We start from the raw sequence: 25,587 nt of genomic DNA, 5'->3' as shown, positions 1-25,587 counted from the left end.
ATAAATAATTCTCTCTTCTATTATTCTGACATTTCACATTCTTAAAATAAAGTGATGATCCTAACTGACCTAAGACAGGGAATTTTTACTCTGATTAAATGTCAGGAATTGTGAAAAACTGAGTTTAAATTATTTGGCTAAGGTGTATGTAAACTTCTGACTTCAACTGTAAATATCTTAATAAATTACAGTGTTTTCAAAAATATTATGATATAATCATCAAGCCTATTCAAAAGATTAAGGGACAGGACCCGGAAGTATGACGTAGGATGACGTCACTTGCACATCGTATTGAAGCCAAATTCACCCATCTATGCTGGCAAAGATTGATTTGTCTTCTTCATTGAAGTAGCGAGCAACGGAGGGTTCTTTATCACTTTATCACACAATGCTGGTCAGCACTGGTCTGGTCAACAGGTGGTTAATGCTGGTCTGGTCCAGGCTGGTCTGGTCAGGTGGTTCAGCTCTGGTCTTGTCAGGGTGGCTCAGCGCTAGTTTGGTCAACACTGGTCTGCTCGACGGTCTGGTTGGGTGGCTTAGCGCTGGTCTTGTCAGGTGTCTCAGCGCTGGTCTGGTCGACATGTCGACGCTGGTCTGGTCGGCTGGTCAACGCTGGTCTGGTCGACGGTCAGCTGGTCAGTCAACTGGTCTGGTCGATGGTCGGCTGGTCAACGTTGGTCTGGTTGGGTGGCTCAGTGATGGTCTGGTCAATGGTCGAAGGTCGGCTGGTCTGGTCAATGGGTCAACTCTGGTCTGGTCGAAGGTCGGCTTGGCTACTGCAGAGCTGCAGGGCTGACGGTGGGTGCGCTTACTTTTATCTTCATGGTCTTCTTTTCACCTCAAGATGCTAAGAGCATAACACTATTCCTGCAAGTGTCTAGGCCTACTAAAAAATGCATGTTTATGCACTAAATTGATATAGCCACTAGGATGAAAACAAATGATTTCAAACGTCTATACTCTAGCACAGTAGGGTCCTATGAAGTCTTGGCCAAAGTCATCTGAAGAATCTGCGGCCTGTCTGGTCCGGGGCGGTCCCTCCTGTGTCATGTGAGTTGAGTGGCTAACCTACTGAAGCTTCCTTCTTCTCTTCCCGGCTGGTGGGAGGAGAAGAATCCTGTCAGTTTGCTCCATAATGGCGGACACGTGTGGCCAAGTACTTCTGGGGTCTGGATTAACGATCCTTTCCCACCCCCTCATGTACATCAAAGTTCTAGTTCAGGTAAGATATATATTGAGATTAATCAAACATAACTGACCAGAATGTTTTGATCCAGCTATCTTTACTCCGAGGCCGGTTCTGTAACTGACAGGCTACTGTAGTTAGCTGCCACAACAGCCACAACGACTAGCTAGCTAAATAGAACTCACGTTACATTACGGTGTTGATCTTTCCATACTCCACACAGCCGATAAATTCAAGCTGATCTCATTAAAATATTACCTAAACAGCAGTTCACTTATCGTTTCAATCAGTATGTTTCTATAACTAGCTAAAATTAGGAGCTAGGGGGTAGACGTCACGAAAAGGTCAAAGAGCTAAGCTAGCTTGTTAGCGCACTAAGGAAGTGGGTTTCGACATTTTGCCGCAGATAAACAATTACCTTGTTATACAATTATTTATATCTAGCGGTTGTCTAAAAGGGATACAGCTTTTGTCAAAATGTACTTTTAAGTATCAGGTTCTGAGAATCAAAGTAACGGGTTGGGAGAATTAGGTTAGTGTTAGCTAAAATGTAACAACAAGAAAATCTACCTTTTACCTACATTTGATAAACAGTTCCAAACTAGACATGCCCCTATTTAGCCAGCTATCATGTTCATTTGTGCGACATTATAAATAGCATGAGAATAACGACTGGCTAACGTAACTAGATAAGTCTCGTTTTAAACGTTCAGGACACAATGGGCGCCCTTTGGCCCACTCACCCGTGTAACGCGAACTAGCTAGCTAAGGTTATAAAACGACAGGGTATTTCGCTGGATCATAACTGTGTGCGCGGTTATCATAAACTGGATGATAATTGTACTATGTCAAATGTCTGCAAAGAAAGTAAAACAAATGTTACATATTGTTAATCTAGATCGCGTAGGAAATGGTACTAGCCCTAACTATAACTGACTAGCACTTGGCCTTATATACTGGCGTTCACTTCAATGTATTATGTCATTACCTAATAAGTGGCAATTGCTCATGTACTCCTTTTCAGGTTGGCCATGAACCTCTCCCTCCCTCCCTTGGAAGAAACCTGTTTGGTAGACAAGTGTACCAGCTGCCTGGATTGTTTGCCTATGGTGAGACCTAAATTCCAGTCTACCCACTTGCAAAATGGCTAGCTAGTTTTCAATTAGCATCGGGCTGGTTGCACCAGTTACTGGCTACCCCACCTGGGCGTAAGCCCTTCTAAGGGCTATGCCTAGTAGGGGAGCAGGCGTAGGGTGTTAAATTGCGACTATATGTCATGATATGCACAGAAAATAATATACTTTTTTTCAATAGGATGTGAGTCTCGTGTTAATATTTCACAACCGCTTTTCGAGGTGCCTATGCGCGATTCAATAGCAAAATAATACCAAAGACAGTACAGTATTAAGATAGGGCTGGGCGATATGGCCAACATATCATATAATGGTATTTAAATGTTTCTGAATAATACAAGTTCAACATTTGCTTTGAGTAGTGTGTGACCGACCCTACGGTGGCAACACATACATTCTAATTGATTACAATGGGTAAAATGACATAGCGAAATCTAACTGCCTGTAGCCCAGGACCTGAAGCAAGGATATGCATATTCTTGATACTATTTGAAAGGAAACACTTTGAAGTTTGTGGAAATGTGAAATGAATGTAGGAGAATATAACACATTAGATTTGGTAAAAGATAATACAAAGAAAAAAACATGCGTCTTTGAAATGCAGGAGAAGGCCAAAATGTAATATTCCAGGTTAGGCGCAATTTAGATTTTGTCCATTAGATGGCAGCAGTGTATGTGCAAAGTATTAGACTGATTCAATGAACCATTGTATTTCTGTTCAAAATGTTATATCAAGACTGCCCAAATGTGTCTAATTGTCTTATTAATACATTTTCAAGTTCATAACTGTGCACTCTCCTCAAACAATAGCATGGTATTTCACTGTAATAGCTACTGTAAATTGTACAGTGCAGTTAGATTAACAAGAATTTAAGCTCTGCCCATATCAGATATGTCTATGTCCAGGGAAATGTTCTTGTTACTTACAACCTCTTGCTAATCGCATTAGCCTACGTTAGCTCAACTACGTTAGCTCAACCGTCCCGGTGGAGGGACACCGATCACGTAGAGGTTCTGCATTTCCTGCACTCATTTGAGATAATTTCCACAGTGCCACGTAGGGCTGCACTATATGTGCAAACAATTTAGGCCTTATTTTTAACTAAATGTTGCAATTGCGATTTGACTTGTGCTTTAGAGAAACAGTCATGGAAATGAAATGATTATTAAAATTCTATACTTAGAATATAATAGTGGGCACTTTGAATACAGTGTTTGATATGACAACAAATTACAATGCCAGGGAGGCGTTATTGTGACATGGTACAAACACTCAAACCGGACAGTTTTATCTCAATCTCTTCATTCAAAGACTCAATCATGGACACTTACTGACAGTTGTGGCTGCTTTGTGTGATGCATTGTTGTCTCTACCTTGCCCTTTGTGTTGTTGTCTGTTCCCAATAATGTTTGTACCATGTTTTGTGCTGCTACCATGTTGTGTTGCTACCATGCTGTGTTGTCATGTGTTGCTGCCTTGCTATGTTGTCTTAGGTCCCTCTTTATGTAGTGTTGTCTCTCTTGTCGATGTGTGTTTTGTCCTATATTTATTTTTTTATTTTTAATCCTAGCCCCCGTCCCCGCAGGAGGCCGTTTGCGTTTTGGTAGGCCGTCACTGTAAATAAGAATTTGTTCTTAACTGACTTACCTAGTTAAATTTAAAAAAAATATATTAAAGGAACCAAAGTGTTGACAAGTGTTTCCAAGGGGACACTATAATCTTTGGCTACATTGAATGTTTTCTCTTAACTACTTAATTCTGCTAACATATTGTTGCTTTGCGTATTCCTCTTTGATTTAGAAGCTACTGCTTCACAAAAAACATGCAGATGTACAGTACCAGTCAAAAGTTTGGACACACCTACTTATTCAAGGGTTTTTCTTTATTTTTACTATTTTCTACATTATAGAATAATAGTGAAGAAATCAAAACTATGAAATAACACAAATGGAATCATGTAATACCCCAAAAAGCATTAAAAAAATCAAAATATATTTTATATTCTTCAAAGTAGCCACCCTTTGCCTTGATGACAGCTTGGCACACTCTTGGCATTCTCTCAACCAGCTTCATGAGGAATGCTTTTCCAACAGTCTTGAAGGAGTTCCCACATGCTGAGCACTTGTTGGCTGCTTTTACTTCACTCTGCGGTCCAACTCATCCCAAACCATCTCAATTGGGCTGAGGTCAGGATATTGTGGAGGCCAGGTCATCTGATGCAGCACTCATCACTCTCCTTGGTCAAATAGCCCTTACACATCCTGTGTGTTTTGGGTCATTGTCCTGTGGAATAACAAATGGTAGTCCCACTAAGCGCCAACCTGATGGGATGGCGTATTGCTGCAGAATGCTGTGGTAGCCATGCTGGTTAAGAGTGCCTTGATTTCTAAATAAATCAGCCAGTGTCACCAGCAAAGCGCCCCCGCACCTTCACACCTGCGCCTCCATGCTTCAAATTTGGACTTATCAGACCAAAGGACAGATTTCCACCAGTCTAATGTCCATTACTCGTGTTTCTTGGCCCAAGCAAGTCTCGTCTTCTTGTTGGTCCATTAGTCGTGGTTTCTTTGCAGCAATTCGACCATGTAGGTCTGATTTCAAGCAGTCTCCTCTGAACAGTTGATATTGAGATGTGTCTGTTACTTGAACTCTGAACTGTTTATTTGGGCTGCAATCTGTGGTGCAGTTAACTAATGAACTTATCCTCTGCAGCAGAGGTGACTCTGGGTCTTCCTGTGGCGGTTTCATCATAGCACTTGATGGTTTTTAGCGATTGCACTTGAAGATACTTTCAAAGTTCTTGACATTTTCCGTATTGACTGACCTTCATGTCTTAAAGTAATGATGGACTGTTGTTTCTTTGCTTATTTGAGCTGTTCTTGCCATAATATGGACTTGGTCTTTTACCAAATAAGCGGCAAGTAGCCAAGTGGTTACAGCGTTGGGCCAGTAACCGAAAGGTTGCTGGATCGAATCCCGAGCTGACAAGGTTAAAAATCTGTCATTCTGCCCCTGAACAAGGCAGTTAACCCACTGTTCCCCGGTAGGCCGTCATTGAAAATAAAATGTTGTTCTTAACTGACTTGTCTAGTTAAATAAATAAATAAATAAAGACATTCTGTATATCCCCACTCTATTGTCACAACACAACTGATTGGCTCAAACGCATTAAGAAGGAACGACATTCCACAAATTAACTTAAGATGGCACACCTGTTAATTGAAATGCATTCCAGGTGACTGCCTCATGAAGCTGGTTGAGAGAATGCCAAGCATGTGCAAAGCTGTCATCAAGGCAAAGGGTGGCTACTTTGAAGAATCTCAAATATAAAATATATTTTGATTTGTTAAATTTTACTACATGATTCCATATGTGTTATTACAAAGTTTTGATGTCTTCACAATTTTTTTACAATGTGGAAAATAGTACAAATAAAAACCCTTAAATGAGTAGGTGTCCAAACTTTTGACTGGTACTGTAGGTCCACCATTACTGGTATTATTAGGCTGTATAGCTAGTTACGGTTGCCCAGACTCAGTACATTTTATTAGCTAGCTAGCGATTAGCATTAGCGGCTAATGAGATTTAGGCCCAATTTACTAAGAAAATACAAACTAGCTGTTTGCAGATGTAAGAAACACAAACTAATAGTCTAATTATATAACGCTAGTGAATTTATATTAAGAACAACATTGTTTRATGTGCTGCATTGACCATGCAGAGATGGAACACAAGTGTCAAGGTAGAGGAACACCAAATGTGCTCCTTGATTGACAGCGGTCGGGGCTCGGTCTGTGTGGAAAGACATAGAGCGAGAGGGTAGCGAAGTAAACTGTGAAAATGGACGTTACACACAGCGTATCACATTTTAACAAACCAAACATTCAAATACTTTTAGAAGGTAAAGTAAAACCCAAACCATGCATCAATACCGGTATATTGTAAAACATGGTATACCGCCTAGCCCTAGGCTAAAACTGTTTCTCCAATAGAAATCCTTGACCACACTTGTAGGCGATGTTGGCTAGCTAAGCTTATGCATAGAAACACGTAATCGGTTCTAAAGGTCATCTCGACCTGAGATGCACATGTGTAAGCCGTCAAATCAAAGGCACTCCTTCGATATGAAGTTGTTTTTGACGAAAAATTATAACGTGTCAGTTTGTCATTTTCACAAGGTTCAAGTAATAACATGTTCAACTACCTAAGACATTTTCTCGAATCGAGGTTGTCTTTTAAATTTTGAGAAAATTAACTACTAAGGAAGAATTTTTCGCCTCTCTCTGACCGCTCAAACCCGGAACACTGGCCTAGTCTGTTCCGTAAACGTTCCCAGAAGTCTCGCAATGATGAGCCTCTGCGTTTAGAAACTCTGGGATAATACACTTGATTTATGCCACATTATAGCATGCTAAATGTGTCTGAGCAGATATTAGCAAACTAATAGATGAGCTGCTACCTCCACTTATTTGCCAGCCAGAGATCAAATAACAAAATATATAGACTGAGATTCAGTTACATGATAATCAATGTGATTTTGTCCAGGGCTTTTAGTTGAGATATAGCCCTGGCTACTACTTGAGTGAAGAGCAAATTAATGGCATTAGCCTACTTTTATTCCAGTATTTAAATAATTCAGTGATATTCATTTCCYAGGTAATTATTGATTGATCCTTCCAGTTGTGGTTAAGAAAACTTGCATGCATACTGGTGGGCTTTGCGAAGTGATGGGACATGCCATGAGGCTGATAACAGCTTAGTAAAGGGCGCTGCCTAGCAACCATCATTATCAAGCATCAAATCTCATGAACGTGCATTGCTTACGCCTGGCTTAGCTACGACTAGTCTTATTTTTGGTTGGCGCAGCAGGTGTAAATTCTGATCCCAAAGTCAGACGCAGCTACGCTGACCTAACATTTAAGCCCAACTTTTTACGCTCGACTGGTGCAATCAGCCCTTGTTCCTTGATGGTACTAATGATTTAGTGGTGTTCGGGTCAGCTGTTTGTTCACCCACACCCGCCTGCAATTGCTAATAAAACATCCAGCCAACTATATGGGTTGAGGCCCCCAACCGACCCTAAAATGCGCTGCATGGTCAATCCAATGTCTGCATTGGCCATGCAGCATTTACGGGGATACTGCTTCTGCAGAAGTCGGGGCATTCATACACTATAAATAACAAAAGTATGTGGACCCCCCCCTTCAAATTAGTGGATTCTGCTATTTCAGCCACCCCCGTTGCTGACAGGTGTATAAAATTGAGCACACCGCCATGCAATCTCCATAGACAAACATTGACAGTAGAATGGCTTTACTAAAGAGCTCAGTGACTTTCAACGTGGTACTGTCATAGGATGCCACCTTTCCTCGGTTGCAACATTCACTACCAAGTTTCAAACTGCGCCTGGAAGCAACGTCAGAACAATAACTATTTGTCGGGAGCTTCATGAAATGGGTTGCCATGGCCGAGCAACCGCTCACAAGCCTAAGATCACCATGCATCTGCTGGAGTGGTGTAAATCTCGCCGCCATTGGACTCTGGAGCAGTGGAAACGTGTTCTCTAGAGTGATGAATTACACTTCACAATCTGGCAGTCCGACGGACAAATCTGGGTTTGGCGGATGCCAGGAGAAGGCTACCTGCCCCAATGCATAGTGCCAACTGTAAAGTTTGTTAGAGGAATGATAGTCTGGTCCTGTGTTTCATCGTTTGGCCTAGGCCCCTTAGTTCCTTCCAGTGAAGGGATATCTTATCGCTACAGCATACAATGACATTTTAGATGATTCTGTGCTTCCGACTTTGTGGCAACAGTTTGGAGAATCCCCTTTCCTGTTTCAGCATGACAATGCCCCCATGCACAAAGTGAGGTCCATACAGAAATGGTTTGTCGAGATTGTTGTGAAAGAGCTTGTCTGGAGTGCACAGAGCCCTGACCTCAACCCCATCGAACACCTTTGGGATGAATTGGAACGCCGACTGCGAGCCAGTCCTAATCGTCCCACATCAATACCCGACTTCACTAATGCGCTTGTGGCTGAATGAATGCAAGTCCCCGCTGCAATGTTCCAACATCTAGTGGAAAGCCTTCCCAGAAGAGTGGAGGCTGTTATAGCAGAAAAGGGGGGACTAACTCCATATTAATGCCCATAATTTTGCAATGAGATGRTGGACGAGCAGGTGTCTATGTACTTCTTGCACTTCATGGAGCGGCGCAGAGCTGTTGTCAAGGAAGTTTATACAGGACCCCCCCCCCACCTACCGTCAACCAATCATGTCAATCCAGAGCTATACAGAGCCCTCTTTATTGTTACAACATTTGGTACAGATCTCAATTTCGCCTCTGCATGCCTCCGGAGGCTCCGCAATTGCGTGTCAACCTCCATACGGAGCCCCCGAACACACTTTCGGCTCAAGCATAATATATAAAATGCACTGTAGACTACAGTCAGACGGCAAACTATTTTGGGACATGGGGTGCAGGATTTATTTTGCCTGATTTTAAGATGTTTGTGCTTATAATTAAGATGCATGCAGCTTATCTTCTGTCATTTATATTGTCCTAGAAGACTAAATAAGCCCTTGCTCACCAGAACGTCATAAATCGTTAGAATGAATGCAATCTTGTTGACATCTAAAGTTTTCTGTCATCCCTGCTTCGTTCGTGGAGCAGACATTTAGGGACCGGGAAGAAAATGCAATAAATAACAAACAAAAAGGAAAGATTTAGAAATATTTCCAAATGACATTTGTTTGACCGGTTGTAAAGAAATAGAAAGCTCTGAAAATGACTCAACATGTTTCTAATAAGATTTCGTTTTTATTTTTTATTTAACCTTTTATTTAACTACGCAAGTCAGTTAAGAACAAATTCTTATTTACAATGACGGCCTAGGAACAGTGGGTTAACTGCCTTGTTCAGGGGCAGAACGACAGATTTTTACCTTGTCAGCTCTGGGATTTGATCTAGCAACCTTTCGGTTACTGGACCAACGTTCTAACCGCTAGGCTATCTGCCGCCCCATGGATGCATATTTTATGTGGTTGAAATACTATCAGCTTTTATGACGCTGATAACGATAGCGTCTCTACAGACGGCATCTAAATGTGCTTTCACATGCTCTCAAAATGCTGAAAGAAATAAATCATTTGTGTCCTACATTTGGTGTATTATTTTACTGCAAGAAATGCTTCATTCTGCAGGAGTTAATATTAAGGCTATGTGAGAGGTTATATACCTACAGTCAGTGTCCAGATTTTAGTTTTCATTTAACCCATCAGAACAGTAGGCTTCAGTTCCCTTGACGTGCAATAGGTCTATTTTAAAGTCCCCGTCTTGACTGTCCAATTTGTGTAACACCTCACAATCATATCACACAACATATCATCCTCTTTTACCACTTCACCAAATTTTTCCCAAACATTTACTTTTCTGGCCTTTGATTCTCTTTATTTTCAACTCTCCATTTCGCAGCTTTTCTCTTATTGAATTAAACTCCGACATTGTCCTTTTCGCCTCCGTGGATCGACGTTAATTCTTTCTGCCCATTCGCAAAAACATTTTGACGATTGGCGTGTAGGCTATTTGGCGGCTGTACAGTTATGGCCCTAAAGCTTATAGGCTTACAAGCTAATGCCAGATAGTCTAAAATAATGAAAGGGGGAAAAAATATTTTGCCTTTTAGATATTATTGCTCAATTGTTTGGTCTTATTTCAACCTGGGCTTCATCCAGACTCTTTCATGACCCTAAACCAGCCCACCCCGTAGATATAACTGCAGGGACTGCGGGTTATCGGTCAACCTGCGCATCACTAATGGTGATGGATTTAAACTGGACTTATCTTGATGTTAAACCCCAACTAGTAGGCAACTGGGAATAAGACTAGTCCGACTGTATGGTACGGACAGGCCAATGAACGTGTTGATTTTCTGTGTGTCTGTTCTTTGATCCTGTCATTTCTGTCTTTTAGCGAAGCACATCATAAAGATTGATGGCAAGGCAGGTCTCTTTAATGGCCTAGCCCCCAGGCTCTGTGCAGGGACCATCGGCACCCTTGTACACAGCAGAATCTTGCAGGTGGGTCTAACTAACACGCTGGCTTAATGTAGCTTCCTAAATAAATCTTATCTGACGTTTTCAGACCTCAGCAGTAGTCTAGCCTCAATCCCTAAATGTGATCACGTTCTGTGTGGAAAGTCGTGCTCYTCAGAGAATAAGCTATATACTGGCTTGGGAATTGACTCTGTGTGACTTGAGCTGGATTGGCCTTTCACTGTTTTAGGATGGTGAGTTTGACGAAGGCTATTTGTTTCTAAATTCATGAACTGACAAATGCTCTGGATGGCAGTGTCGACACACCATTATGAAACTGGATCCCTGTTGAACTAATCACTGCTGTCTTTTACAGAGATGCCAGGATGCAGGCAAATATGAGGTAAATATTTTTGGCCTGGTTATGTACTAATTGTATAATTGACTCTTATTTATTTTATTAAATTAAACTTCTCTTTTTAAATGCAGGCTGTGGATATTTATGGTCAGTTTTAAATCCTTTTTAGGTGTCTGGAACCAGTCAGAAAGCTGAAGAGGGATCTTTACAGCATGTTGTGAATGAGGTATGAATAATTTATCCAGTAAAGCAGATGGTTTGACAGATGTTTGTTTTTTAGCATGTTATTGCCTTTGATCTTGGGCGTGTTAAATTTGTTCCAATCGAAATATTCAGATTTGTTTTCACCGTACGCAAGTAAGTTAATATCTGGGGTGCAGATGGTTCTTGGTGTAAGGGGAATTATCCCCAGCTAAAGCTGTCCAAGCTGGATTCATGTTTCCTTCTAAATTCTGCATCACCATTCTTTCTGTTTTTCTTTTACCACAGACAACCAAAGAGATGATAGCCCGCTCCTGTGCCACGATCGTCACGCACCCCTTCCATGGTAATTGTACTGTTTGTGTCGAGCAACTTTTTGTCTTGTCATCCTTTGCCCTAAATGCGTGTTCTCATAGGATAATGACTACTGCATGGATACTGTGTTCTTAATGGTTATTTTCTGTTTGTACCAAAGTGATCACCTTGAGATGCATGGTCCAGTTTATCGGTAGAGAAACCAAGTACAGGTGAGTTTCTCTTAACCTAAATTCAATATGTGTTTTATACGATTTATAGCCATGTAATACTGAATATTACAAATGTTTCTTGTTGTCTTGCAGTGGAGTGTTTGATTCCATCGTCACTGTCTACAAGAATGAAGGAGTTCTGGGATTCTTTGCGTAAGTATGATCTTCCTTTGGCTTCATGACCAATGTCTCATCAAGGGCATCCTTTACTCTTGACTTGCTAAATTACTAGAATACATTTGATCTCAGTAAATTCAGTCAATCCTTTTGAAGTTATTTTTAGAGGTAAGTTTATGCTTGCTCCAGAATCTTGCAAATGTTTTGCTTTCTGAATGCCGTTTCCTCTGGATGTCTGTACCATGACCTCTCTTTCCTTGTCGTCTTAACCTCCGWCTAATAGCTGTGCTCTCATGCAGGGGCCTTATTCCTCGTCTGCTGGGTGACGTGCTCTCTCTGTGGATCTGCAACATGCTTGCCCACCTCATCAACACATACGCCATTGATGACTCAGTAAGTCAGATGGATTTGGGTTTTTGCCACTTGTTTAAAGGTCCAATGCAGCCGTCTTTATCTCCATCTCAAATCGCTTCTGGGTAACAATTAAGTACCTAAGCTTCTTGGCAAATAGCTTCTTAGCAAAGAGCATTTTCTCAAGCAACAGTTTTGCTAGGACTGTCTGGGAGTGGTCTGAGTGGGAAACTGAAAACTATCCGTTATTGGCAGAAAGGTTTGGAACTKGTTATTGGTCTAACTAATTTACCACCTGGGGACGTCACCAGGCATTCCAAAACACCATTCCACCAAAACAGCATTCAGGGCATCATAATTTTCACAGTATTATTCCAACCTCAGTGTGGTATTCTATGTATATTTTTTTACGTAGGACAATCAAGTTTTTGACTGCACTGGGCCTTTAAAGTAGATGTGGCCCTCACATCAAAAAAATACCATGTACTGAAGTGCATTTGTATGTCAGTGTAGAATGAATGGGTAAGTGAATTATGACTTTTTTAATTTTTTTTAATCATCCTTTTCTCAGATGAGTCACACAGGAGAAATAAAGAACTGCTCTCAGGCTGTGACTGGGGTAAGTGTAAAACATGTTTTAAATAATAAACAGTTGACAGGATTTTTATTGGGGTCCGGTGTGGCTGWTGGTGGAGCATGGCGATTGCAACGCTAGGGTTGTGAGTTCAATTACCACGGGGGACCAGTACATAATAAAATAAATGTATGCACTCACTACTGTAGGTCGTTCTTTATAAGAGCGTCTGCTAAATGAATAAAATGTTAATGTATTGCTTTGGTTGCGCATGTTCTGTCAATTTTGTTGGGCTGTTTTAGTTCTGTAATTTCACCCTCTTGTGTTCCAGTTCTTGGCCAGTATGCTCACATACCCCTTTGTTTTGGTGTCAAACCTCATGGCTGTCAATGACTGCGGGTAAGTAGCTGTGTTTGGATGTTTTCAATCTTTTTTGACTTTAGTTTATTTACAAAATGTAAAACGCTTTGAAAGATGTCAAGTTGCAATGCGTGCGTTGGCATCACCGGTTTTCATGTCATTTGAGGAAGCCTTTATTTCCTAATTGTTTTTCCTGAACTAGTTCTGTGCAGGTACACATTTGGATCTTAACCTGCCTTAAACAAAACGTTGCTGGTTTAAAGGCACAGTGTTTGATATATTTTCCCACATTGAGGTCGGAATAACACTGTGAAAAATTATGCCATTTTAGTGTAAGAACTGACATTTCAGCCTGTTTTGGCGGAATTGAGGTTTGGCCTGCCTGCCAAAATCACCAGGTGGTGTAAGTTAATAGACCAATAACACAAAGCGTTTCAAATAGGTCTGGGCGATTTTATATTGAATTTGTTTGTCCGATTTGTTCTCGTCTCCTTCGATACTTCGGTGCTTTGTACACCTTCCCATTTACACCAGAGATGCGTATATAATGACYAGATGTTCATGTCTCCGCCCCAACAATGGGAGTCATTGTCCCAAAGGCCGGTGACAAGCTAAACCCATAGAAACGCATGGGCTTATTTCGTACAGATTTTGGCAAGTAATACCTCAAGCTTTGCATCTTCCTCTCTGTTTACACACACACACACACACACACACACACACACACACACACACACACACACACCAAGCCCCTCCCCCAGCCACTCACAACAAAGATGAGATCACTTCCTCTCTGACAAGTGGATTCAACTTGCTATTTGCATTTGAGGTTTGGTCCAACATAATTAGTCGTATGGACACCGAAACATTATTTTACTGTAATAGAGAAGTTAACCTTTTCTAACAATACCCTTTGTCTCCACTACTCAAATTGCGTGCAGAGCAGACTACTAAAATGGGAATATCAATGAACGTAGATTCTGGAAAATGTATGATCAGTTTGTCACGCGGCATTGCAGTACCGCTAGCAGCATTTTAGCCAAAGACTGTTATACTATCTGCCTAGTAGTCTGTTTTGTAAATATGCAATAAGCGTAAGGTAGGTCACTTGATTTCAACATCTGAACAAAGTGTACAGGCTAGCATTCTGTTCAAACAGTTGAAGGACAGACGTGTGTTCATAACAATTTGATTGTTCTGCCTTGGTAGCTGGAAAATAAATCCAAATTGGCTAAACTGGAAATACTGTATGAAGATTAGCTGGCTTCTCACTAGTACATGGGGTTGAGCTATTGAGACTAGAGGTCGACCGACTATGATTTTTCAACACTGATACCGATTATTGGAGGACCAAAAAAAGCCGATGCCGATTTTTATGTATTTGTAATAATGACAATTACAACAATACTGAATGAACACTTATTTTAACTTAATATAATACATCAATAAAATCAATTAGTCTCAAATAAATAATGAAACATGTTCAATTTGGTTTAAATAATGCAAAAACAGTGTTGGAGAAGAAAGTAAAAGTGCAATATGTGCCATGTAAAAAAGCTAATGTTTAAGTTCTTGCTCAGACTATATGAAAGCTGGTGGTTTCTTTTAACATGTCTTCAATATTCCCAGGTAAGAAGTGTTAGGTTGTAGTTATTATAGGACTATTTCTCTCTATACCATTTGTATTTCATATACCTTTGACTATTGGATGTTCTAATAGGTACTTTTAGTATTGCCAGCCTAAACTCGGAAGTTGATAGGCTTGAAGTCATAAACAGCGCAATGCTTGAAGAACAGCGAAGAGCTGCTGGCAAATGCACGAAAGTGCTGTTTGAATGAATGCTTACAAGCCTGCTGCTGCCCACCACCGCTCAGTCAGATTGCTCTATCAAATAATYGACMTAATTATAATATAATAACACACAGAAATACGAGCCATAGGTCATTAATATGGTCAAATCCGGAATCTATCATTTCGAAAACGAAACGTTTATTTTTTCAGTGAAATACGGAACCGTTCCATATTTTATCTAACGGGTGGCATCCCTAAGTCTAAATATTTCTGTTATGTCATAATTATGTAAAATTCTAGCAAACTAATTACGGTCTTTGTTAGGAAGAAATGGTCTTCACACAGTTCGCAACGAGCCAGGTGGCCCAAACTGCTGCATATACCCTGASTCTGCTTGCARAGAACGCAAGAGAAGTGACACAATTTCTCTAGTTAAAAMAAATTCATGTTAGCAGGCAATAGTAACTAAATATGCAGGTTTAAAAAAATATATATACTTMTGTATTGATTTTAAGAAAGGCATTTGTTTATGGTTAGGTACACATTGGTGCKACGAKAGTGCATTTTTTTTGCGACTGCGCTTGTTAAATCACCCGTTCGGCGAAGTAGGCTGTGATTCAATGATAAATTAACAGGCACCGCATCGATTATATGCAACACAGSACAAGCTAGATAAACTAGTAATATCGTTTTGATTGTTTTTTTATCAGATAAGTTTAATGCTAGCTAGCACCTTACCTTGGCTCCTTGCTGCACTCGCATAACAGGTAGTCAGCCTGCCACGCAGTCTCCTCGTGGTGTGCAATGTAATCGGCCATAATCGGTGTCCAAAAATGCAGATTACCGATTGTTATGAAAACTTGAAATCGGCCCTAATTAATCGGTTGACGTCTAATTGAGACCTGTGTTAATTGTCTAGCAAGCCTGCTACAAGACGTTAGTCATTATTAGTGAATGTGCATTATGCGTGGTTCTGGTTAAATGAACAAGGGCATTTAATACTCAGTTGAACACCAGATCAGTAATTATTCCAAAAAAAATCAGGTTGAACTAGATTATATTATTAGTGGGTCTATGGTTGTGGAAGGCTTATTTAGCCTAGGTATGATTTCACAAGCCCTGAATTCATTTAATTATTGCTGATTGTTTGAAATGCAGTGTATGACATTTAATAGCACAAATTTTATTTAGTTCACTTTTTTGTTTGTTGATGAATCGTGAAACAATGACTTTTAGGCCATATCGCCCATCCATAGTTTCAAACCTCTCTGCCACTGACGGCTTGTTTTCAGGTTACATATCCCTCGCATTAGGCTCGTCCTCACTCAGACCACCCCGACAGTCCTAGCAAAATTCTTGCTGGACACCATTTACTTTTTTTTTTTTTAAGTTTCCCTGTAGTGAGTGGTTTGTTTAAGGCTGGCTTTCCACATAAGCACTCCTGTCTTTTACAGGCTGGCTGGCGGCCTCCCTCCCTATGCTTCTATATATCCAACCTGGGTGGACTGCTGGAGGCACCTGAGCCTAGAGGTAGGTTGCTGCTTTCAAAATGTTAATGCTACACAAGATCCTTGGTTAAGTGTTTCTAAATTGGTGAATTATTATGGATAATACATTTGTGCCATTAAGATGTTCCTGTTTTTGTCTTTGTATTCCCTCTATTTATAGGGAAACATGAGCAGAGGCAACAGTTTATTTTTCCGGAAGCTGCCTGTGGGGAAGACGTATGCAATCGACCAGAAGAGATTTTTTTAAAGTCTTGAACTACCTGCATAGAATCTAATTGTAATTATATAAATTGACATTGCCTGAATGGGGGTGAATCGCTGGCATCTAATCCTTTGTATGCACTTGTTTACTTTTTTTTTTTAACAACCTGTCATCAAGTAAAGAACTGCTTTGATTGGAAATGTGAAGAGCTTCCTTTTAATAGACATTTGTAAAACTGTACTGCGGGTTAATTAAATGGAGTCGTTTCACCTAAATCCAGGAACAAACGTGATGGGAGACTGACTTATGTCACCTATTGCATACCAAGTTTCGGAATACCCTGTATATCTGGAATGGAGGCTCTCCTTGTTGAGTTTAAGATGGAAGTTATTGAAAATGTGCATGTAATGTTTAATTCAAAGGGATTTTGGTCCCTTGTGTTATGGACGTGGTCATGCTACAACTTCAAAGGGTCCATGTGGTGTTAAGGTAATTTTGGGCCACACTGCTATGGAGTTGACAAATGTCTATCGCCTTGTCGAAGCAGTCAGGTGCTTGTATTAACTCATTGACTGATCCAAATAAAGATGCTTTTTTTTGACTTATTGGGTTTTATAAGCTTTTGATTTCTCCAAATGGGAACATCTGAAATAATGCAGAGATAGTTATTTCCATCCAGCCGAAGGGCAAATGTAAAGCCTTTATTCTTTCATGGAACATAAACAAGCCAAAACATGTCTCGCACCAAAGAGAGAGAAGTGACAATGTTGCACARTAACAGTACAGAGATTGGTTCATGTTTGACACAACTGGAGAGTATCGCACACACACCCTTCCCCTGAAGCTCCAGGGCCTTAGGCGTAGTACTGCAGGTTGGCCTTCTTCTTGGCCTGTACTTCTAAGATGCCTTCCATGTAGTCCTCATGATTGAGCTCAGTTGCCCCCCTGCGAAGGGCGATCATACCCTGGAAGAGAAAGAAAGTTAAATCCATGTTCTTGTCGTTCCTAAATGTATCTAGGTCACTAGCTTTTTTTTAAGAAAATGGGCAAATTAAGTCAACAGTTTCACCAGGGGAAAGGAAACGACGTAACTAATTTAGTTATTGGGCTGGTTTGTTCTTTCACAAATTTGTGCATGTTTAGTATGACTCACCGCRTCCACACACACTGCTTTGCACTGGGCACCATTGAAATCATCAGTGCACCTGGCCAGCTCCTCGTAGTTGACATCGGGACTGTGGGAACACCAATCAGATACTGAATAATACATGACAAACACTTCTGAGGAACCAGTGAGCTAAAGAGTATATTTAATTATGAAGCATAGTGGATTGGTCCGAACCTGACGTTCATCTTGCGTGAGTGAATCTGCATGATGCGGGCTCGTGCTTCCTCATTGGGCATTGGGAACTCAATCTTACGGTCCAGACGTCCAGAACGCAGCAGTGCGGGATCTAGGATATCCACCCTGTTAGTGGCAGCGATAACCTGGCAGAAGAGGATCAGAACGTCAAGGCGTCAGCGTACAATATAGTAGTCTGGCTAACACCTAACTCGAAGTCCTCCTYACCTCAGTCTGGAAAGAGTTGATGTTGTCGGCACGATACGTCGATAATGAAGGGGGCTGTGCTTTTACCAATCATTTCTCCTCCGTGCCTTTCTCACTCAAACACAGCCCCTGATCGCTACACTCTTCCATTACAACTGTTGGATTTTCAAACCCCGAGGAAAAATAAAACATTTGAGCGTGTTTAAAGTAACCGATCTCAGTCCTCTTTAAAATTAACTCTGTGGTAAAAGAAAAATWAACTTTGTATTCACACTGCCCTTGCCTTTGAATGAGGACTCAACTCTTTTGCCAGTTCACTTCATCTATTTTGTGGTCGCACTCTAGGTTTTTACAAAGTGCAGGACCAGTCATTCCATCAGAACTTTATCGTACAGCTAGATATACCTACTCACATTTTGGAAGCTAGAAGAGAATTATAATCAGATTATAATATTATATTAACATGTCAATATTATTGGTAACAGAATATAAACTGCAGATTAAATAACGCTGTAATTGAAAATTGTACACCCAATGTAGGCTACCGCCCCTTTATTAACTAGCATTGACTTTGTACCCTGTTGGGACCAAATGTGGTCGTCTTCTCACTAATCGAATAAACAGCTTATGAAAGTAGGTCTTCACGGGTACAAAAAACTGGACCCGTTCCGAAATGGATCTGTGGCTTTCCCACCCGACCCGATATGCATTAAAAATGTATTTTTAAACGGAGACCTGTTCCGAATGGACCCGAGTACAGTCTGACCCGTTCCGAAAAGGACCATGGCAAACAGACCAGTGCTGGTTTGGATCTGAGAGACCGTTCAGATCCGAGAGTAGAAAGAGAAAGAAACCTCCAACTGGTCGCTGCCAGCGCCATCAATAAACAAGTGGTATTGGCCAAATTATCCAGTTAGGTGTCCTTATAAACATCCAATAACAAATTGCTATAAAACTATTCATTGTGTTTCAATGTTACGCATATTAAAAACTATTTTTTCCTAAAACAATAATTGTCTACCTCGCGGTTTAGCTGTTGGAGGTTTGAGCGCCAAATGCATCAGGACATTGCATGCATATAGGCATAGGCGTCCACTGTATGATAATTAATATATATATATTAATTAAGGGAGCCAAGCTTAGGCCTAGCCCTAGAGAAAGATAGAACTATGCCGGTGCCATGTTCCCGACACCGACTTCTTTACCCTAGTCAGATAGGCTACTACTGCTAAATAGATATGGGTGTACAGGAGGAGGCTAATTCTCGATCRGAATATTCTAAATGACGATAAGCATTATATTGTTAGATTAAAGGAGTAACTCTGGTAGGCATAAAACATTATCACCTCAACTGTTGGAGTGCCAGTGCGCACTGCCTTTTTAGGCCTGCAGTAGCTAAGCCTAATAATAACCATACCTTCGCAAAAAGTTGCTTAGCTTTATTAGGGTAATAAAAGTAAAGTCATTGTTTATAGGGAAAACACGAACAAGTTATTATATTGCGGCATTAAATTACATTTTGCCCTCTTTGGTTGATCCTTTTCACGCTTTTAGTGTGAAAAGCATAGTAGGCCTACCGGTAATTATATTATGGCAAACATTACAGCTGGAATTTAAATTTGGCTAATGAAAATGGCTAAAAAGAAAAAAAGTTTGGCCTATAAAAAAGTTCGGCCTATATTGCAGCTATTATCAACAAAGGCAATACCTAATGTTGGCCTACCAAACGACAGCAATAGGCTAATGCTATTTCTTTTACAACAAGCATGTAATAATTATTAATGACTAAACAATTTAGAATAAATAAATGAGTTATAAAATTGTGTCAAACTTGAATAGTGAGTCGCACACAGCCCATTTGGCCCCGCCAACATTCTTCTCATCTTAGTCCACTTCAATATTAAAACTTGTCAGCTTCTTTTCACTGTACTCTTTTTCCTCTAACTTTCATTTTACTTAAATGAAAGAGAACTCCCATCTTCACAATCAACAGTAGCCTAGTCCAAGGCTCCTATAACACTCTCTCCTCAGTAACAGGAGCCTGTGATGTGAGCAGCTGGAACCAGTTTCAGCTGGACATAAGCTATACGTTTTATTGAGTTGCAATTAGTTGACATAACAAGCTCACGCAGTTCTCATCASACAAACAATAAATTAACAGAGGACAGGTCCAATCGGGGTCCAGTTGGTAAATCAATTTTAATTACACATACCCAAGACCCGTAGCAATTATATCAGATCCGACCCGAGACAAAAGTCAGAATTTAGAACCCAGACCCTCTCTGGGTTTCGGGTCTGTTAGAATTTCYGGTCMGTTGGACCTGTGAAGAKCTCTAGTCTAAAGAGAACATATTGCAAACAAATAATCTGAACATCGTGTCAGTATAAAACATATTTTGTAATGTCTGTGCATCCATGACAATCGCTAATCAATATCCAAAAACAGCAAACTTTTTTTCCCACAAACCTGCACATCATCTCTCTTTTGTGGCACCAATGTGAGGGGTTATGTCACAGGAAATGGTGCTTTGTGTTCACATTGCCCTAAAAAAAAGGAACCCGAACCGCTGAATTCAAGCAAACTGAACCTCTCGAGATGGTCTCAGTTCGGTTCACTTCGGGGCTCTTGAGGGGTCTGAGTTCCTTTGGAGTGTTCGCACTGCACAAATTCAGCGAAGAGAACCAATCGATAACGCATTTACAACGGTCTCCTATCCAGACCAGTACGTCACAGCTCTCCCTGCGCTCTGAGTCACGTCAGCCGGGCAAACAATATAGTGCCTCCTCATAGCATAGTGAAACAGCCAGTTCTCCTTAGGTACCAGGTCTCTTGGGTACCTCAAGTACAGCTGATTAAGAAAAAAATGTAAAGAACTGAGTAATACCTTAACTTGCATGTTGGGCTGGAACCCATCCAGCTGGTTGAGGAGCTCAAGCATAGTTCTCTGAACCTCCCTGTCACCTGCTTTCTCACTGTCAAACCTGGAGGAATCAAAAGGGATCAGAGGCTTGTGTCGATGCTATTAAAACAGCTATGAAAGCAACTGTGAAACTTCTCTTGTCGGTAGCTGGTTTACAGTGTGTAGGACTCATCCAGTTTACTGCACCACTCACCGTTTGGTTCCAATGGCGTCCAGCTCATCTATGAAGATGATAGAGGGGGCCTTCTCCTTGGCCAGGGCAAAGGCYTCTCGGACCAGCTTGGCACCATCACCAATGAACATCTGGACCAGCTGTGGGCCAGCCAGCTTGAGAAATGTGGCCTGTAGTAGGATGAAAGATAAATAAATCAAATTCTGCCTGTCTACACAATTTTACCTAAAGCAGAAAAGGAGTTGACAATCCTGTACAAACAAATAATCCCTTGCTAAAATGCAAGCCATAAGGTCAATGTTTTGTTTTACCTTGGTCTGGGCAGCACAGGCCCTAGCCAGTAGGGTTTTCCCTGTGCCTGGGGGGCCATACATCAAAACCCCCTTAGGTGGCTGAATACCCAGGTTCTCAAACTTCTCCTTGTGGTTCATGGGCAGAACGATTGCTTCCACCAGCTGAAAGTCAAAAGAATATCATCACATGTTGTTAAAACTGCAATTACATTCACATTRGAGTGTCTAAAGAGATAAGATACAAATGATAATATCGGACCTCCTGGATCTGTTTGTCTAATCCACCAATGTCACTGTACTGTTCAGTGGGGCGCTCGTCCACCTCCATGGCTTTGACTCTGGAGTCATACTCCGTGGGCAGGGTTTCCAGGATCAAGTATGAGTCCTTGTTTACCCCCTGGTCATCACCACAGGGAAAGAGAAAAAGTGACACAAGCACAAACAAAAAATAAATCCATAGCTTGTTGAGCAGAGGGAGCTGCTATTCAAGAACACTCAAGTGAACATATAAGGGGTTTACCACGAGGTCTCCCGGCTTCAGTTTCTCTGCATCCACCAAGCCAATGACCGGGAGGAAGTATGTCTGCAAGAGCACAAAAGGGGCAACCGCTGTCAACTACAACTGCTGAATAACTCCTATTAATAACTGTTTTAATTTACTAAGAATGACACAGGAAAAGTACTGATCAAAATGCAGTTGAACTTGGGAGATCAGACCAGTGTTTCCTCTGGGAAAATTGGTAGCAGTGTGGGGAAAATGTCACGGAGGGGCTGATTTCTTTTATTTTGTTCTGGTGACTTAAAAAAAAWAKATTTTAGTCCAAAAGGAATGAAAAMAAAATTATGCTGATACCATCTAAAATATAATTTAAACCTCCAGAAATGACGAAAATAACATATTGGTAAAATTACATTTTTTTTTCAATTTTTTTTCTTCATATTATCACCTGTAGCCCAACTGATGCAGTATAGTGGCTATAAATAAATAGGCTGAAGAACAGGTTTTCCTATCTGCATTTACCCTATTGGGCTAATCATCAAGCATCAGGTCAAATACCCACATTCTTTCAACCCCGTGGGTCGGCTCACAGTTCAGAACAATTACATGATGGTCGGAAACATTTTAAAATCAAGATAATACACATTTTAAAAACCCAGGAGTTTGTTGTGTTGCGAATTCCATTCTGTGAGCGGCGAGCCAGACATAAGGCTACCAGCCACGCATGCATTGAGWGTGTGGAGCCGGGAACTGTCCCTTATTTGTGTGGTGCTAAAACGTTCCCTCTCTCCACGTGATAATACAAAACTTTGCCAAGTTTACTTTCCCTGGATAGCCTAGCTCATGCGAAAATGGCTAACGTAGACCTAAGCGGAGAAATAAAAATAACAGTTACGATAAGGGAACAGGCTACAAAAATATAGTGGAAACGGTGCTGCACGAGTGAAATCCCTAGTTTGGAAGGACAACACAGTAGATGGATACACAGCCTGTAAGCAGGTAGGCCTATTGGTTTTAGATAATTCAGTTCATTATTACATTAATTCAGGCATTAGTTCATTATACCATACGCAGGCCATATAAAGTATAAACCGTTGTGGCTGGTAAAAGTTTTATTAGCCTACTAAATAAATAGCCTATTTTCACAGCCTATATTCAATTTTGGGAATTCCCTCCCTATGGCACTCGTAATTTGAACGCACCTCAAAAGGATTATTAATCTCGCATAGAACACAAAACAAGCCGACTAGGTAAATGGATAAACTATTCTATTATGGGGTTGTCAGACATTTCTATTCATTACTTGTTTGTTTGCAGAGGAAAAGTAAAGGTGGACTGTTCCAGCATCTTCAAAGTGCTCCTTGGAATAAATATGTTTTAATGTTCCATATTTTGTTGGCGTGGTGGCAATGATTTTGTTGGTGCGCAGCGCCACAGCTAAATGACTGCTGCAGAAAACACTGGATTGGACATATTCCTAGTTGTTACTTACCTGTCTTGTAGATGTTTTGATGACAGCACATTTGCCCTTCCTCTGGGAATCTAGATCAATGTTTGCTCCATCCTCCTCCTGGTCATTTGGGTCCACATCCAGAAGCTGCAAGACAGTTTTAAGACATCTCAAACCTAACCTGTGATGATCCAGAAACTGTTGTATGGTCATAAACAGACAATTAGCTCAACACCCATCACAAAAGTGAGCTTCACAAGAATTGCGCTTTTGATACTAAACTGTTCAATACAATAAAACAATGTGGCACTGATACGAAAGTGTACATATTCCTTCATGATCCTACCTCGATGACATTGGAGACCAGGTAAGGCAGGGTCTTGTTCACTTTGATCTTCTCTGTGTTTTCTTTGATTTTGTCCTTCATGGCCTGCAGCTCATGGGTTACCCTCAATACCTCACTCTTCATGATCTACAACATGAGGTTCCAATTGAATGTATAGACCTAGGCACAACTTATTCATAATTTTCATATCATTWAAAAATTGGAAGGGTCAAGTATATAGTGGAGACATGACAGATAAGAAGTTGAAAAAAAGTAAGAATAGTGAGGGCCATCTGATACACCAATAGCAGGTAAAATGACTAGTTAGCTATCTACCTTTATTTCACTGTCCAGAAGACGTGTCCGCTGGACGATCTCTTCGGTGGACATTTTGAGGACTTCTTCGCCGATCCCATCCTATTGTTGACAAACAAAATTGTAATGTTATGATACAACGTAGTTATTTAGCTACTACCGTTAACGAAATACAGTAATCATGACTCCTGGCTATAAGCTAACTAGCTGGCGGCTAATAGGACAAGCAAAATAGCCAGGCTAACGTTAGCTAACAACTTGCAGATATGTTTACGAATCTCAGTGTGTGTAACGTTAGTTACTAGCTAACAACGTTAAGTGACCAGAAAGTTGATAACTGTTAACAGGCTAAATACCAAGAAAAACATTTGTTTTATGTGACCAAGCTAACGTTAAGAAAATTTGCAAATTTCCTGTGTCACTGTCCCATCAATTTAACAGGCTAGCTAACGTTAGCTTGTAGCTATGCTAGCTGACATCAGGATAAGCTCTTTCGTTTATTGGATACATGTTAACTTCATAATTACGACCATATTCAAATAATAGATGTTGTAATCAAATTAAATTGATGAACACATTAAAATCTGTTAATTCAAGGAACAAACCTCCACCTCATCCCAAACTGATCTGTCATTCAGCGACGCCATCTTTCCGCTTGTCTTCGTCTTGGTAGTCGCTTCTACTTCTTCTTTGAGGTTAACCAGCAGACTACAACCGATGAGGTGTATTGCCGCCACCTACTGCACGGGTAGTGACTGAGATAAACGTTTTCCATTGCAGGAAAGGGGGAGAAAAAAACATCAGATACAATACAACAATGAAATAAATGTAAAAAAGAATCCCACTCCTATAGTCATAGTTCAAATCACAGCCCTACACAGGCTTAAGGGCCTGAGAGGACGAAACATTTGTCGACAGGATTCAGGTTAACATTTGCAAGGCTGCTGGGCCAGACTGACTATCAGGACGCSTACTCAGTCCCCGTGTCCAAGAACGCCAAGTTAACCTGCCTAAATGACTATTACCCCAAGAGCACTCACATCTATAGCCATGAAATACTTTGAAAGCCTCGTCATGGCTCACATCAACACCATCATCCTGTCTGGGATGATGGTGTTGATGTGAGCCCTGGATCCACTACAATTCGCATACCGSCCCAATAGATCCACAGATGTCGCAATCTCTATTGCACTGTACACCTCCCTCACCCACCTGGACAAAAGGAATAACTATATAAGTATGCTGTTCATTGGCTACAGCTCAACATTCAACACCATAGTCCCCATCCAGCACACCCCCACCCACATCGATGGGGCTGTAGTGTAGCGGGTTGAGAGCTTCAAGTTCCTCTGTGTCCACATCACTAAGGAATTAACATGGTTCACACACACCCACACAGTTGTGAAGTAGGCATGACTGTGCCTCTTCCCCCTCAAGAGGCTGAAAAGATTTGACATGGGCCCTCAGATCCTTAAAAAAAGTCTACAGCTGCACCATTGAAAGSATCTTGACTGGTTGCATCACCGTTTGGTATGGCAACTACAAGGCACCCGACCACTAGGCGCCGCAGAGGGTGGTGAGTACAGCCCAGTACATCACTGCATTGTCCCTTTTTTGCACTGACTTGCACACTCACACATACTTACACTGAAACCCAACTCACACATACACTTTTCTTGCACCAACTCTCCTGCACTGACTCTATGTGCACACTAGACT

General features: G+C 41.0%; 2 protein-coding genes across 3 annotated transcripts; one reads left to right on the top strand and one right to left on the bottom strand.

Annotated features, from left to right (window-relative positions):
* Positions 1–1,080: 1,080 nt before the first annotated feature.
* On the top strand, positions 1,081–16,949 carry mtch2 (mitochondrial carrier homolog 2). The gene is made up of 13 exons (XM_024001377.2): positions 1,081–1,222; positions 2,211–2,295; positions 10,293–10,399; positions 10,731–10,757; positions 10,882–10,938; positions 11,202–11,259; positions 11,389–11,440; positions 11,534–11,593; positions 11,857–11,950; positions 12,480–12,527; positions 12,814–12,881; positions 16,089–16,164; positions 16,303–16,949. The coding sequence occupies exons 1-13, from the start codon at positions 1,136–1,138 to the stop codon at positions 16,387–16,389; spliced, it is 906 nt and encodes a 301-aa protein (XP_023857145.1). The 5' UTR covers positions 1,081–1,135; the 3' UTR covers positions 16,390–16,949.
* A 60-nt stretch (positions 16,950–17,009) lies between these two features.
* psmc3 (proteasome 26S subunit, ATPase 3) lies at positions 17,010–24,586 on the bottom strand. 2 transcript variants are annotated; one of them, XM_024001375.2, is made up of 12 exons: positions 24,480–24,586; positions 23,890–23,970; positions 23,575–23,700; positions 23,271–23,375; positions 21,800–21,862; positions 21,539–21,676; positions 21,298–21,441; positions 21,008–21,156; positions 20,779–20,875; positions 17,687–17,832; positions 17,498–17,579; positions 17,010–17,309 (listed from the first exon to the last, which is right to left on the bottom strand). In XM_024001375.2, exons 1-12 carry the CDS (start codon positions 24,513–24,515, stop codon positions 17,199–17,201), a joined length of 1,278 nt encoding a protein of 425 aa, XP_023857143.1. In that variant the 5' UTR covers positions 24,516–24,586; the 3' UTR covers positions 17,010–17,198. The 2 variants fall into 2 exon arrangements, with proteins under 2 accessions (XP_023857143.1, XP_023857142.1); XM_024001374.2 differs by having other exon boundaries at positions 24,474–24,583.
* Positions 24,587–25,587: the final 1,001 nt, after the last annotated feature.

The sequence above is a fragment of the Salvelinus sp. IW2-2015 genome, linkage group LG15 (assembly GCF_002910315.2).
Source record: "Salvelinus sp. IW2-2015 linkage group LG15, ASM291031v2, whole genome shotgun sequence".
NCBI classification, from domain to species: Eukaryota; Metazoa; Chordata; class Actinopteri; order Salmoniformes; family Salmonidae; genus Salvelinus; species Salvelinus sp. IW2-2015.
This window is presented reverse-complemented; position numbering and strand designations above follow the sequence as displayed.